Source organism: Antedon mediterranea, chromosome 8 (genome assembly GCF_964355755.1).
Source record: "Antedon mediterranea chromosome 8, ecAntMedi1.1, whole genome shotgun sequence".
In the NCBI taxonomy this organism is placed as follows: Eukaryota; Metazoa; Echinodermata; class Crinoidea; order Comatulida; family Antedonidae; genus Antedon; species Antedon mediterranea.
The window spans coordinates 26,295,713-26,313,165 of NC_092677.1; the positions used below are offsets into that span (position 1 = coordinate 26,295,713).

Below are 17,453 nucleotides of genomic sequence, written 5' to 3' on the forward strand. Positions count from 1 at the left end.
AATAATAATAATAATATATTTTGAGATGTATATCAGTGTATCTAACTATCGATGATGACTCACCCATTAGTTATGGAGATTTACGCTAATTTTAGTTTCATTGTAAAGTATAATTAATGGCAAATCCAGAAATTTTAATTGTGGCTAAACATGTTTATGTTATTAAAATCAAAAGCACAGTTTAATACACAGAGGCTGTTGACTCACACAATCAATTTATTCAATAATTAATAATTCACATTTAATCATCATGTTAGGCCCAAATAAACAACTATCAATCCCTATTATAATAGAGCGCGGTAAATCATGATTGTTCCCCGACTTTCATGCATCTTCAAGACAATACGAGCTTACTTGTTTACACTAAATCATCGTATCATGACGGACACAAAGAAGACGTGCGCGTACAAAAATTGTGCCATTTCTATCATCAACGTTTAGTTGTTTTTTTCATATTCTTCTTATGCGCAGCATTTAATTCAGTACAATGAATACATGAGTCATTTAGAGCATACGCGCGCATGCGCTCCGATCATTATGTGTCCATATTATTACGTAACCTTTACATACATGCATGCTTCTAACCCGCCCCCGGTAAAGGCCTATTGACCATTTTGTAATAAAACAAATAAATACAGCATATTCCCATTATTGAAATGTCAGATCATAGAGATTTTAATGTATATAATATATATATAATATCTCTATGGTCAGAAAGATTTTATAACTATACTAAAAATAAATAAATTGTACATTGTTAAAATAGGCTTATATTATAATTATTACAAACGAAGTTATTTTTAGATACATTGTTAAAGAAATACAAATTTACTTTAAAATAGATAAAATTACAATAAATACAATTACCATAGCAACGCGTACAAACTTTAAAAAAAAACTGTATTGTCTCGATATACCATGATGATTTGTACCATTTTTGTTGTGACGTCACTGTACCCGATAATTGCCGGTTTTACGATTCCGATGTGCGCATTTTTCTTGGGGTAATTTTATATTGTGTAATTTTCTAAAAACAAATTCTAGAGATTAAAAATCTAAAATTCTTCAATTTCATTCTAAAATATCGCGACAAAAAATGGGTATAAATATTACAAACATTTTATAATTCTTTCGAGGCTCACTTCTGGTAGAGTCTTCGGATAAATATGAACTATAAACCTTATAGGTCCAGTGTACATAAAATGCTCGTGTGCACTTCCGCGATGACGAGTAGGGGCCATCCCTGTAGGCCTACTAGATAAAAAACCACAGCCATTGTCACCTACCACCACACCCGGTCGCGAGACTACAGTAGTAGGGCTAGGCCTACATGTTTCTTTTTTCAAATCGATCAATTCCTTTAACAGTAGGATATTTCTACTTCTATTATACAGAGATTATATAAATTCCATGTAGGCCTATGCCTTTATATAAAATGTTCTTTTAGAACCGGCTTACTTCAATCATTGAGATTATAGTTCTCTATAATATCTCTATGCTTAAATTCACGGCGTCACACATCTGAAATACGACTGGCATTGCTTGAAGTTCAATATATGGGACGGATGCAATACCCACGCTGAATTATTTCTCAGCAGACACTTCTAACTGTTAGGAAGCGTTTTCGAGACTAGGAAGATAATACGTCTACACATTCAAAACACAGATGTGTATTAGGTACAAGAAGGCATTATATATAAGATCTCAAATATTTGTTTTTATTATTCTTATACAACCTATCATTATTGCAATATCCACCGCGTCTCTCGGCTAACGCAACACACCAGAAATCTATACACTTTTCATATTATAGTTTGGTTGTATCATCTGGGATGCTGTTTTCCTTGTCATGAGCTGAAGGTTCATTTTCTTCAGCTTTGTTTTCTGGTTTTGCAGAAGATTCATCGGATATGTCTACGGCGGCCGGGTTATCATGACCCGATATGTTTTCTATACTTCCATAGGCTTTACTGTGGTTCTTCTTGATGTTAGTTTGTTGCTCTTCGTACAACATTGCGTTATTGACTGGAGGTCCTGTAAGTACAAATAGATGTATGAAGAACAAAATAAAGAAAAACATTGGAAAACTACACCTTCACAATACTATTGTTGATGATTTATAAACGTAATTCGTGCTACATACGCGACAAAATGTATACGAAACATAATGAGCAGAAGGTATAGGCCTAAATAATATTGTTTCCATTCCTAAGCCTGTTTTCACACTAGGTCAATTTATTCGCGCGAATCGAAAGCCAATGAGCATACATATTTTCATCTACATTTCGTGACGCGAAAAAATGCCCAACCAATCAGAACTCAGAAATGTTTGAGTCGACCGATGTATTAGTGGAAACGGCCTTCATGATTTCAGATATATATTTCAGATAATATTTATTTAGATAATAATGAATGAATATATACAAAATAGAAAAAAGATATTAAAGTGAACATAGATAAAGCAGTAATTGGTAGTCATTATTATCATGGATCCCTTCTAGAAGTTGAAAACTTGTCTCGTAGGGACCCACAACATTACTTTTACATAATATTGATTTACTTACCAATAAAACTAAGTAAAACAGGAAGAAACACGAGTCCATGAAATGTTCCTACAATCGTTATTGTAAAGAACATCCGGAAGTAGAATATATTAAAAAGTTGCGATTTTGCAAAAGCTAAAACTACAATTCCTGGTAAATTGGTCATAGCAACACCACTAAGTACCTAAAAAGAAAAACGAAAATAGTTTTTGGAAAGGAGAAACATATTTTAACGAAACTGAAAGTACTATATTTATTGTAATCAGGAAAAAACAAAAAAGATTGCGGCATACACAGGATTTTTTTATTAGCGTTTGTACGCGCGCGTTGTTGAAAAATACTTACTGAACTCCCCGTCGTTGCTAATGCCTTCTGAGCTCTTTGCTTCCTTGTCGGCAAAGTACAAGTTCTGAATTTTCTAACAATGTGCGAAATAAACTCTACTGAAATACCAATAGCCTTGTGAAAAAAAATAAAAATAAACAATTTAGCAAGAGATGTAACGATGATTACTGACGACAAAATCGAAAAAAGAAATACCTCGAAACTATCAAACCATAGAGGGCGATATATTTTAAATCAATAATATATCCAGATATAAAGGGCGCTATTAAAAAAAAATTTGACAATATTTAACAGGGTATACCAAGCCCTTTCTAAGTATGGGAATTTATTCACTATATTCAATCTCTTCGAAAAATTAAGCACAATGAAAAATATATCGCCCTATATCTTGTGTCTTCGAGACTAAGCATATTGAAAAATATATCGCCCTCTATATTGTGTCATCAAACTTACCATGGTTAAATTAACTAAGGAAATAGCATTGAAGTCGATGTTCCAAAAGTACATGATACCAAGCGTGTCGAATAGAATCATCAGAATGTTCAGGACGATAATGAGAGCGGATATGACGTCAAATCCTAACATCAGGAAGCTAACAAGAAATATCGGTATCAAGGAGATTCCAAGATTGAAAACAGCGACCTCAACCATATCCAGATACTGTTCATAATACACGTAAAAAAGACTGCAAAAGAAGACGTTATTCAGTTTAGAAAAATTAGAAATATGCAACCGTCAATTGGGCTGTCAGTCATTATTTCTTATTTGACTAATGTTAGTATCACTGCGCGTGTAAGAGGCGTTCCATTATTATCAATAAGTTTTTCAACGTACCTAAGAAATACGCATTTCAATTTGTTTACAAAGGGCATACGCATTGCATGTTGGGATATTCGGTTACGGTTGAAGTAGTGGGGACCGAAAAGTCCCTACTATGCGCGTAGTATTATTATAAGCACGAATTGTGTCAATCCATGGAATTAGAAAAATGTAGTAGGCCTATAATTTTCGAAATACCTGTATGGAAATACTTTGAAATCTGGCGGAAGATCAAGTTCCTCTCGCATTGCATTTTCAATGTTCTTAGAGAGCGCCCTCGCTTGTCGTAAACCATTCGTAAACTCTTCGGAAGTTTTCAGTATAGTGTGATAAGTCATGAAATATGTTGCTGAAAAAAATTGTCAATAGATATTTCATTTCGATGATATCAAGCTGTCTGCTGTACGGTAGATTTCACGTAACCATAATATTTGGCGTTATTGCGAAAGCTATTACAACGATTGGTTTCCAACGACGTTCCTTTATAGTGTTGTAACAATTTGTTGTTGATATCACACTTAGATAATTTTAACTTTATCATTTTATAACAAAATCTGTTATTTAAATAAATAGGCCGGCACTACCACTTAAGTGAAACACTTAATACGTACTTCCTGCTTAATTAGCACAAGTGACTTACCTCCCACCTCAGTTTTACCAGTGACATTCAAAATTTCAACTGCATCTCCATACGCAGCACGTCCTCTGAAAACAACAAGCATGAACGAAAATAGATATCACGTTTTTTTAAAATTGTTTTCTTCTTGACTTTTATGGCCTACCTATGAACCTATGTTACAAATATGTGTTTTTAAACTTACCCTTTGCTACAAATGTCAGTGGGTGTATCATTTAAGAAGAACGGAATATAATCATTAAAATCATCGTCAACAGGTCGTTGACCTCGTGACGTCAGAGGCATACAACTGCGACAAACTGGAAATGTTTCTTCAACTAAGAAATAAGTGAATACACGACACCAATTAATTAAATTAATTAACTTATTTCTGCATTGGTATCATTATATTGTAATAATTATAGGCTTCCAATACAACAATATTTTATGAGCCATATCAAAAATAAAAGACCATAAATATTTGTTTTAAACTTTAATGTGAACAGTGAATGTACCTGAAGCTGAGCAGAATTGGCCGGCTTTATCCCGATAAGGGTTCAGCAAATTATCTGTATAAGTTCGACAGCATGCACTTTGACCTATGTTAGGCGTTATCCAGTCCAGGTAGTCGTCGATCCAAGAGGCTGCTGGGTAGGCTATTGTTGTCCTATAGATTAAAATATATTGATCACTATTTAAATTGTAGGCCTACGTGAGGGAAAAAACGATGATGTGAAGACAACAACATGATTTCCCATATTTTACAGTTTGAAATAACGAGACGCCAAACGAATTCAATGCTTAGCGTTACCATGTTACGACAACGCTCCCGCTGGCGTAGTTGGGTGTGATGAGAAGCTATCACAGCTTCGATTGCTTTGTAGACATGCGCAGTAGTATGATTCAGTAAGTCATAGCGCAAGTTCAAAAGTCACAATCAATCAGTAATATTACAATTTGGTGCTTAAAATAAAGATCGAGAACTCTGGGTAAATCAAAGTTCACCTGGTTATGTAATTGTTTTACCTCAATGTAACGTACGAGTAGACTTATTTGAGTAGCTTATCGCAGGTAAACAATCATTCCCGATAGTATTATGTTGTCCTAAGGTAGTTACACAACACAGGAATAGTTTAACTCTATTATATAAACGTAAGACTAATTCATCTGAATTCAGTGTTTAAATAGGTAGGAAGGATTCTTTACAAGTTTCGTTATTTAATTTTTATTCTACAATTTTACTCAATAAAACTTCTGTACTACGACATTTTAAGTCGCCATTCAATGTTATTCATAAATTCATAACAACTAATCATAATTCCTTTTCCACTCCATTTACTTATCAAAAGAAACAAACCCATGTTACCAAAAATTGTCGACAATTTGAGGTGTGTCGCCGTACGCAACAATTCTTATAGTATTGGTGCGTTAAAACACAAAAAGAGAATTATCGATCGAGCATGCGCACTAGGTACAAAGATTGATAGTTTACAGCGATTTCCGAATATCGTTGGAATATCAAATACTGAATTGATAAAAAACACTTACTGTTCCTTGATTATGGAAGCAAAGTATATCTGTTGAGTGAGGGAGTCTTCTGCACAACCAAAGCCTCCGCAGACTTGATTTTGACCATCGATGGATGTGAAGTTGTAGCCAGAGGTGGTGACAAAGTAAACTGGAGGACCAACGCTTAAATACTTAGCAAGACCGTCAAAGTAATCTAAGACATACGAATCCTATAAAAAAAAGAAATATCATAGATTGTTTGTTTGTTTTCTTTTTTTTAATTTCCAGTATCATTCTGTATTCATTAGTAAAAAGGTTCATCTGGATCACTGTATAGTATTTTAAGTAAATTTTCTTTTGGATGATCCAAATTAATTGGATCATCCAAAAGAAAATTTACTTAAAAATTCTGTATTCACTTATGGAGGACCATTGTCTATGATAGGCGTCACATGTCATATACATGTGAGACCATATCACAGAATTGATATGACAATTGCAGAACATTGCTATGATATTGTATACGCACTAGGGGGCCTATATATACAGTTAGATAAAATGAGTTGAGACTGTCAGTCGCATGAAGTGACTTACCTTAGGCATTGCTATATCTTGCTCTAGCCCTACTGGAAGTTTTGCCATAAACACCAAACAGACGCATGTGAACGTTAGAAAGAACAGGATCTGTCAAAATAAAATCATTTTTTAAAAATTACTTATTATTATTATTGCAACATGTTAACTACTTGTAACGTTAAAATCGGTATCTCTACCTTATGATAACATTGGGAAATACTTCTGTTCTTTTTTTGGGGGGGGGGGGGGAACCCCCGTAAATTAATGTACTTACAATAAATGGTCGAACCCATTTTTTAACAATGAACGGAGCGTAATGAGATGCCATGAACTGCTGTACGAAGCCAAGATCAGTTTTGGGTTTTTCGTTGTTTTTATCTCGCACAAAACAGCAAATATCATACCGATTACTCTATAAAATAAAACAAAAATTAACAATTTGATATATATGATTATTACAAGTGTATATGTGATAATTTATTCATGTTTTGTAAACATTAATGTTGTAATCTTACTTCTTGTCGTTTGCAATCTAATGTGAGTAGAGCAACAAACGCCGTAACCTGTAGAACGAAGTCTATGAGAACAGCTAGGCCAGCATACAAAGCGAATGTCCTTACTGCTGGCATTTCAGTCAATGCTCCTATTGAAAAGAAAAACAAAGATTGTTAAAACAATCTGTTGTACCAGTTCACTGAAAATAAAAAGTTTTCTTCGCATGTAGCACAATACATGCTACACGTAGCACAGTTATCAAAGCAAGCCATACTAAATAGCACATTATTACCTTTAGTTGGTCCATCCTTCCTATACGTCTGCAACCGATAGAAGTACAAGTAAAAGCACCATTCACTTACCAAGAAAGAATGCGATCGATTCAGATAGACCACACATTAGCATACTGGGTCCAACCTCTCCAAGAATTCTTCCGATGTGTTCTTCTAGAGTTTCTTTCTCGCCTCGCTTACTCCTCTGTAAAATAAAGTTCATATATTGACAGTCAATCTAGTCTATAGTATGGCATAGAACAGAACACACGCTTTGTCAAGACGTAGAGTATTAAAAAGTAGATGCGTTTGCCTCCGACCATTTTTGGTTGCTATCGACGAAGGTTTAGCCAAACCAAATATTACAAACGTTTAAACATATCAATGCAATTAAGTCGAAAAAATTTTGCTAATTACCTGGAAATCTAGAACCAAAATGAACATGTTGTCAGCTCCAATGGCGAGAATTAAAAATGGTATCACTTCAATTATAATCAAGGTTGTCGGCACTCCAAAATAGCCATACACACCAGTAGACGCAAACACGCACATTAGGACCATCAGCACCCCACCTAATCCGAGCGTAATCTTGGAATCAATCTGTAAGACAAGTAAGAAAATAAGTATACTTATATAATTAAGTCCTAGCTAAAAGTACAGTGGTATAAATAAGTATTGTTATAAGTACCAACGTATAATGGATCTTTGGTAAGTAATGTAATAGCATAGGCCTACTGTATCAAGGCAATCTAACAAAAGGCATTAGGCTCGCCTTTCCAAGATAGGAACTCGAAACAGTCATTTGATCTTTTGTCTGGCCGGCTGCGACAAATACCAACGTATTCTCACATGCCGCGTGGTGTCTGTTATAAGGGGCATGGAACTGATCTGTCGCAGCCACAGATAAACCCTTTGATCTTCGGAGCCCCCTGTTGTTAGATTTCCTTGCTGTAATTAACTATAAGTAAAATAATAAGACTTAAGTATGTAACTAAGTCAATACTTACAAGAATACGATCGCATCGACTAAATTCACCAAGTGCCAAAGCAATATAGGCGAAAATAACAATATAACTAACGGCTATCGTGATGACATCTGATTGGCTGGATCGAACAATTTCATCTTCAATCGAACGCTATCAAAAAATGATATAGTAATATAGGTTAATTTAAGAAGCAAAATTAAAGATTTATATACTGTATATTATTAGAAAAGGTCTAAGGCTCTGTCTACACTATCAAACTTTGACAAAAAAATGTGATATGCCCATATATGGACACGATGACATCATATCACTACCATATTTACGCATATCACTACCGTATTTGGGCACATAATAATTATTTAGTCAAACTAGTTTGATAGTGTAGACAGAGATTAAGACAAGATAACGAACATAGTAAAGTCTGTTTTGAAAGCATTTATTATGAAATGTATAGCGTGTATTTTTTCTAGAAATTAGCCTAATGTTTTAGCTAAAGTTTTACTTACCTCAGCATAGTACGCAATTGTCAGGTTATCATTGTGATAGCTTTGTATATATTCTAAATAAGCCTTTTCCCAAGCCAGCGACATTTGGTAGATTTCATCGTTATCCTTTTTGTTCAATACAACAAAAGTTATACTGTGCGCCTGCGCAGTGTTGTATTCTTCTGTCCCATTGGTAACTATGTAAAATAAAAATGGCATTGTTGATATGAGAAGAAGAATTAAGACATTATGTTAATGTTTAGAAAATATCAAGTTTAGCAACAGTTTTAATTATTCCATTCCAGTTAGTATAGGAAAATTCAATGATTTTTGCGATTTCTGTTACTGCACAAAGAAGTATGAACCTTCACCATTCTGGAAATACTCATACTTTACTCGACAAAATATCGATTAATACTTGAGACACGGATACAGGACATTTTTTCTGAACGTATTTCTAATTTACGCAGTCATCACTGATAAAAAAAGGTCAAGTTAAAGGTCAAATGAACGCCTCATATTCAATACTTCAAATATGAATCTGGACAAAGTTTCTGCACGTATTTCTGGTTCTAAAATATTTGTATATTGCGGAAACTGTATCAAAAGGGACAAAGTTCGTTATTTAGTTTCACAATGATATCAAACTCACTATTGAATCCCCCAACAATGACGTAGGGTAGCGACGGTCCTCCAAAGTCACTTATACATGGTAACGAAAGTGGCGTAGTGTCCACTGTTGAAAGTGGTGCTCTAAAAAAACGTAACAATATATATCAGAAAAGTATTGTCATAATAATGACAAAAGAGGAAGAACATTCAATATTATAATTAATGGGTTTTGAAGAATGAATACAGATGATAATAATACTGATGATAATAATAATAATGATGATAATGATGATGATGATGATGATGATGATGATGATGATGATGATGATGATGATAATTGAATAGATTTACATATTTTGTATTGTGTTCATATTGATTTTGAAGTCTCTATTTTGAAAACTTTCTGAAGAAAAGATGAATGTGTATAGGTACCTCATGCAGTACAAAAAGTGATCGCGATAGTCCGCCAATCTTCCGTTTGTTCCAATGTCCTCATAGTTTAATGTCTCCAGGTCGTTTTGGTAATATTGTAAGGCGCTGGTTACTGTACATTTATCATTGACAGGTTTGAAGCATACGTCACTTAGGCTGATATTCTTCTTAACGCCTTTGTATTCAAATGGTACTTGCATGTTAGTAACGTGCAGTTGCAGTTCCAAAATCTAAAAAGGCAAAATTATAACTTTATAACTTGAAAGATATATTTTCCACCTGAAAAAACATTTTATTTTTACATTGTTTGTTGAATATTGTCACGTAATAGATATATATTCGCTTTGACCATAAATTGTATCGAAAAAAAAAAATTATTTACCTGAAAAAAACTGTAATTTAAAGCAAAAAATAGACAATACATCTTTGAGACTTAACGTCCCATCCAAAGAAGAATATGGTACACAAGTAATTGGCACCCACTGAGAGAAAATAGTACGTAAGATTATCTTACCTGTTCTAAAATATCTTTATCCATTACAGGTCCAAATTCGACAGGGCCTTCACTCCAACTTTCATAAATCGTAGAGGTTCTGTTTGGCGCAGTGATAATCAACTGCGCAGTCCTATAAAATGGCATAAACGCGTCATCATAGTAGTCCTTCTCCCAACGCGATTCACTATCAGGCGCAGACCATAGTTCTACTGGATCCGTTGTAATCACCAATTGTAAATTACCGCAAGAACAAGCTACAATGAAGACAATTGATAGGAGAATTACAATGTACGGGTGTTTTGCACACCATACACCGAGAGATGTAAACATCTTCTGCAAATAGTCATCAAATATTTTACCACCTTTCTCAAATGTTCCAATGTCTTCTTGTGTTAATAGCGGTGTTATTTTTTCTGGTGGTGGTACTTTGTACTCAATTTCAGCATCAATTTTAGAGTTTTTTTCCTTAAGTTTGCTGCGCTCGTGCACAATAAAAAACGCGATAAACATGGATGAAAGACATACGAATACCATTATTATTGTAAAAGTGAATCCAGATATTTCACCCACCTCCCATGGTTCTGGAGTCGGTGCTATTGTAGGGTTTCCACTGGAACAAACGAGTGGACAGTCCTGGCAACTGCAGGCTGTTGACGAATTACCAACTGATTCTGTACAGGCATAAGTGTACTCGTTTAATGGTTCAATACCTTTGTTAATTTCATCCTCGCTAGCGTCCCCTATTACGTACGTGATTTGGAATGGGGCATATCCATTGTCAATAGTACCAAGAAAGCCCAACCAGATTTCAGGCGTACATTGATCAGCTGGCACACCGTCGCACATCAAATCAATCACTTTGATATTGGCGCTCGGAAACTGAACGTTCTTGCACGAATCAAAAACACCGTCTGCGTAGTCACGTGTCATGAAGTAGTTCATTTCAGCAACTGTACGCGTAGGATGTCCAGCTACGTCATACGAACGAGTTACGTTCATATAAACAGCCTGGTTCGGGTTACACGTCATTTCACAGTACATATTGACAAAGTTTTCTACACATGCGGGACATCTTTGCATCGCTTGCTGGATAAATCGAAGACTGACCAGCAACGTCTGAAGCTGATCTGTGGAACAGCACGTCTTTATTGGTCTGGCGGACGCGTATTGTGGACATAACTCTTGTAATAGTACTATACCAGTTGGGTCTCGTAACTCTTGTGATGGTCCGTTGTAATCGCAATTTGACCTTAATCCTGTTTCAGGATTAATGCCACATTCACCGTACATTATACATGTGTCTGGTTCATGTACTTCACTTGAATATACCTGAAGAAAAAAATGACATAAAGTACCCCTATGTCTATTTTAAGATTTAGTCGAGCTTTTAAGCCCTGTCTACACTATCAAACCTCAAGTGACAACAAATGTGATAGCCCATATATGGACATGATGATGTCATATCACTACCATCTCAATCCACACACATAACAATATTTTCTTGATTATATAACTACTTCTTCAGAACAATCGTATGAACAAACCAAATCATGTATAGGAAATATTCAATACAGACTTAGAGAAAATAAACCAAGTAATCAAAGGGCGCTTAGTGTCTTCACGTGATATGCTATAACACATAATGTATATAATTTCAAAAGATTATTATTATTATTATTATTTATTCAGGCAAAAGATACATTTTACAAAATATAATACAAATCAACAAATTAAACAAACACAACGCAAAAGAAAATATAAAATCAAAGTCACTAGCTGCCAGGAGGAACGCACAAAAGCAGCCTAAGCCACTGTCACCAATTAGGTGTGTACCTCCAAAAGATCTTACCTTATTCGGACAAAGTAGGAGTATAGAAAACCACAACGCTAGTTGAATTCTATTACCCATTGCCACCACTCTTCCTCTAACTATTATTCTCCAAAGTAAAAGGTTACTATTACAACTATACCATATACTATTGATTTTAAAGTGCAATATTGAGGTATATCAAATATGACTGTACTCGTTCTGACTGTTCTGTATGATAATATGAATATATTTATATAATGATATAATGTGCGCAATCATTAGTGTAATCTAGCTGAAGCCTTAATGATGACACGATGGTATAGTATGACGAAAGAGTGACCAATCCGACGCTACCATTAGTAAATTATTAACTAAACTTGGGTGGATCATTTCTTACAAAACAAATAAACTTGATATTATAATTATTAGGCGTTCCATAGAACGTTATTATCGAAAGCTAATAACTCGGTAATAGGTCTATATTAATTAAAATGATAATGTTGATTTATATCACACACAAATCAAATTACCGTACAGTAACAATTACAGAATTCGAATTAAGACAATCGTGGATGGTGGTCAAAATAAAAATATTGGGCAGAAGTTAAAAATGAAGAAGAGGTAGTTTGGTTAAGATCAATAACCTCAAATTACACATACAAATTATATATACTATACGGAGTACTAAAGTCTTATTGTCTAATGTACTGAATAGTACTGATAAAACAAATCAGAACAGATCTGAACCCGAAAATCATAACCGAGAGAGCCAAACTAACTAATATTAGTAACCATGAAATTGAAGGGTGTTTGGTTTAAGTGCTCGGAGAATATGTCGTATCTTCTGCAAGTTTGAGAGTTTTCTTGCTGAATCATAATCATTTTTTATATTTATATCTATTGATACTAATTCTATAAATCTATATACTTATTCTGTTTAACTTATATTTTTGTTTTCTTTGCAATGACTATGGATGTGAATTTTCGAATTAAAAGATGAAGTCAATGTGTTTTTGTATTACTATTTTGGCTAATAACGCAGGTTGCAAAATTATATATTTGAATTAGAAAATGTTGTCATTGTTCTATATAGTACATTTTCCTCTCTTATATTTCAACAATGTGAGCCGATGAAACGTCATCATCAACCTACCCCGTCCAAAGCACCTGGGTCCTATCTCTCCTTTCCATAATTTACATAACGTGTAGCCTACAGTACATCGTTAAAACTTCGACACATTTTATAGCAATAAATGAAGCCATATCAATCAATTATTGATAACACGACAAAGGGAATTCATTGCTAATAACCTTAAATATGTTTACATTGAAGGCTGAAAAAGTTTCAGATAACGAAGTGGTATTTCTCTTTACATACGACTAAACTTAACAGCAGTTGACATTATGCAAGCTTTTAATGATTTAGATAAAATATATCTACATGTAATTACTTTGATATGGATTTTAATTGTTTTTAATTAAACTGACCAGCGACGAACAAGTGATTTCATTGGACAAGATAAATCGAACCACAACAGCGCGATCAAAACTCCGTAACTTTGGCTTACATCTGCGCATGCGTACAAATAATTTTGAACATAGCAAATAGTTAAATCACAACGCTGATTGGTCCGAAGCATGCATTTTGTTTTCTTTTTTATTACGGAAATTAGACTACAAGCCATTATTTCTTATGTACAATCTAAAAAATAACTTATGTTTTGTATAATTATATTTCTATTAACATAATTTTTGCATACAGATTCTTCTTTTTTTTTGGGTCAATTATTGTACTTTTTGTGAAAACGTAAATCCTAGCCTGATTTGAAAACCATCTCCCTGATCCAGGACGCATGGTATTGAACGCTGCATTGTATTGAACGCTGCCTTGAAAGGCATCCCATAGTTCTGACTGTAAACTGCCCTCAACAATAATTTGTCAGTCAGACCAAAATTCAACTATACACCATTATAGCACATAACAACGATGTTAGTCATTTGTATTTGTATAAGGCATGATAAGATATTTTTAGTGCTGAAGTGTTTCAATCACCAGGCAACAATTCTATAGAGGACGCTATGAACAAAAACTATAACCGTAGAGAAACGAAACAGTTTTCTAGGCCCATGTTTCATTGTTGCATGTTGGGTGCATTTACTATTATCTATAACCTCTAATACTCGTACCATAAATATGCATTCTCTTTATGCGGTAGTTATATCTTTAGTAATACACATTCCACGTGGTTTATCAATATTATCACAGGTCTCAATAGCACATTTCTCACCCTTCAGATTATTAGATATCTCACCATATTTCTTCCCATTTGCATAATACATCATTATAGCATGTTTAAAGTCGTCCTTCAATCTTGGTTTATCATCCACGACACTTATGAATATATTGTCTGCAGAATCAACAACCACACCTCTTACAAGATATTGAACTGGCACTGATCTTAGAAAGGTACCGGAACCATCAAATATTTGTAACCGACCAGTGAGATAAACAACGTGACAGTTACTCCACTTCTATCATCTACTTCTTGACCGTTACGATCTTTCAGTTTCAACGTAACGATTGCACGTCTGTTGTATTTCTGGAAATTGATGTCTTTAATCTTTGATTTGGTGGCAATTCCAGAAGAGTCCACATACCTGCTAGACGAATTTTGAACTCTTCCCGGTGATTCCACACTTCTTCTTCCAGATAAATCCACGGCTTCTAACAACGCCATTCTTGTGTAATCATTTGGAAGCTGATCGACATTAATCCTACCGTATTCACGTCTGCATTCCGGACAGGTAAGAACACCATCACGCGTTCGTTGCCACTGGTTTAGGCAGTCCTCGCAGAATGTGTGTTGGCATGGAAGAACTTTCGGTCTTACAAATGGCCCGTTGTGAACTGAACATTCGGTTAGAGGTTGAATGCTACTCAAATCCATGTTAGCCTAAGTGGACAAAATAACAGAACAGGAGCTTTATATTTTTAAACTAAGATTGATGTTGCCAGTACCATAAGATAAAAAAAAAATCTAAAAAGCGAAAATGATTGTGTATAAAATTAATCAAATTGATCCGCATATTTATATCATGTCACACACATTACGTAAGCACGATACGTACTAACAGTAAGCTTTCGCATCAGAATGACGAAAGGAGGGGGTTTTACAATGACGGTTGTCTTCCGTCCTGCTGATAAATGCGTTTCAATTTCGAAACACAAGTGACGGCGGTCAGCAGTAAATGCACGGTAATAAACATACGATAACATCTATAGGCCTAAAACAAGTTTTAGTTAATTTTTACTAACAACTAAAAATTCAAAACTAGACCTACAACGTATCAATCGTTTCATAATGATCGGCCATTTTATTTTGGACAAGTTCAAAATTACTTGTATTTGTAATTATTCAAAATATAGTAACAATAGTATTTTAATCAACTAATCTAATGATAGTGAAAACATTTAACACATTTTTATACAGGTTTACAATAAATGGACTACATATTAATACAATCTAATGAAATATAAATACCTACCTTTTATGTTGCTCTTAAAACGTTCGTAGCAACTCAGCTGAAGCGAAATTGTTTCTGATTATAAATGATTTATCTGATTGTTGATCTTATGTATAATTTTGATGCAAAGTCCAAATAATAAAAAATTGTAAATACACTGGAGTTTAGTTTTACACATGAATAATAATTATCAAATTATTATCAAAGAATTATATCAAGATTAGACGGAATAATCCATTAAAGAGTTTGGCAAACTCACGAGAGCGCACGTGACCCGTGTCACAACAGGTATACGGATACGTTTGCATTTATAGTTTTATTTTATCGGGTCAAAATGATTTGTTAAAGGGCTAAAGGTAGGAGGTAGGCCTAAGCCTAGCCCTAGCCAACACTTTTTACTTATTTGTCGTTTTCTTTCGAATATTTTGTATACTAAAACCTCTGAATTTTCTTGAATAATTTATGTTTAAGTTTTGTTTTAAAATGCAATCTGTGCCACGTTTATTATCAACTGAATTTTCAACGAATAAATCTTAAAAGTGTGAAATACATCCGCACGTCGAAACTCATTGGAAATCGGTATTACGTACGGTATTGATGTCAAGCTACACAGAATGTGTGACGTAGTACATTAATTTTACTCATACGTATACGGAGGTTGTCCAAACTATCATTGCTTATCATTTTTACGTTATTTATTGCTTACATGGAATAGTTAATTATTGTTTACTTCATACTAATTACATGAAACATAGTTTATTGGGATGCCAGAACATCACTATGCAAATTGAAATTGACGAAATATACTATTGTGTGTAGTTGTATGTAAATAGTCTATTTACAACTACACACAACAGTACATTACGTGAATAACATAGTGATTACATGAAATACGTTAATAATAATAACCTGAAAATGTTCATTATTGGTACTTTTAGTTATTACATACCAGATATTTACAGTAAAGTATTTGATAGTACAGATGTTACAGGTTATCTCCAATCTTCTTCTTGTATCATGTCTGGTTACATAAGTTATTGACCATTGTTCTCCAGAGTTCTTGGCATCAACTGGCAAAACCACATGAATTTCAGACTTCTACCAACCCCACCAACAGAAAATTATTTGTAACCTTGCTCACATCAATTTTACCGTACTTATTTTTTGCCCTAAAAATGAATAAACATGATAAAAAATATTTACAAATTAAATTAATTATTTAATTAACTACACAAAATATTGAAAAGGTATTGACTGAGCAATTGGTTTTACGAATAAGGCTACTATCTGCATTGCGGAATGCGGACACTGTACCTATAGATACACGGTTTGAAAGACAGACCACCATTCAACGCCCTCATTTGCACATCCCGAAACAATATTGTTTGTATAAATAATGATAATACGAGATATTGTGTATGTGAAGTGTTCTAACAGACGACAATCTTATAATTTCACATTTTATTTACCGTAGAGAACGCTCATTTTAATCTACAGCCTATCTTTACCCCTAGACATACATACATAGATTCTCGCAATGCTATAGAATTGGGAGGGTAGTCTTATAAGTTTTAAGAAAATAATAGGGCATTGGCCTTTTTAGTTGTGACATATAATTTTGACGACAGAAACAGGGTGAAGGCTTTTGCAGAACAACTAAAATAGACATACCTGTCGAGCCAAACAGTGGACCCAAAATGGATTCATCATCGTCATTTGTCGTAGATCTATATATTCGGTAAATACACACCACAGCCAAGTCGTCATCAAGGAATACATTGTTTAGAAACAAATTGCACAATTTAATAGAGATTATTCCGTAATTCTTAAGCTTGATTTAATGATTTTAAATACTTTACAAAGTCCAATATCCAATATTGTAGAATAATAAAATCAATATAATTAACTAATTAATTAATATTTTTTCAAACG

At 34.1% G+C, this 17,453-nt stretch overlaps 1 protein-coding gene across 1 annotated transcript; it reads right to left on the bottom strand.

The window, feature by feature from the left end:
• Positions 1-263: 263 nt before the first annotated feature.
• On the bottom strand, positions 264-17,327 carry LOC140056238 (NPC intracellular cholesterol transporter 1-like). The gene is made up of 21 exons (XM_072101536.1): positions 17,193-17,327; positions 16,471-16,690; positions 10,205-11,515; positions 9,691-9,920; positions 9,299-9,399; positions 8,668-8,843; positions 8,183-8,311; positions 7,593-7,775; positions 7,266-7,380; positions 6,924-7,051; positions 6,683-6,820; positions 6,427-6,516; positions 5,872-6,062; positions 4,839-4,990; positions 4,529-4,661; positions 4,348-4,412; positions 3,906-4,056; positions 3,342-3,573; positions 2,889-3,002; positions 2,565-2,727; positions 264-2,034 (listed from the first exon to the last, which is right to left on the bottom strand). The coding sequence occupies exons 3-21, from the start codon at positions 11,474-11,476 to the stop codon at positions 1,808-1,810; spliced, it is 3,990 nt and encodes a 1,329-aa protein (XP_071957637.1). The 5' UTR covers positions 11,477-11,515; positions 16,471-16,690; positions 17,193-17,327; the 3' UTR covers positions 264-1,807.
• Positions 17,328-17,453: the final 126 nt, after the last annotated feature.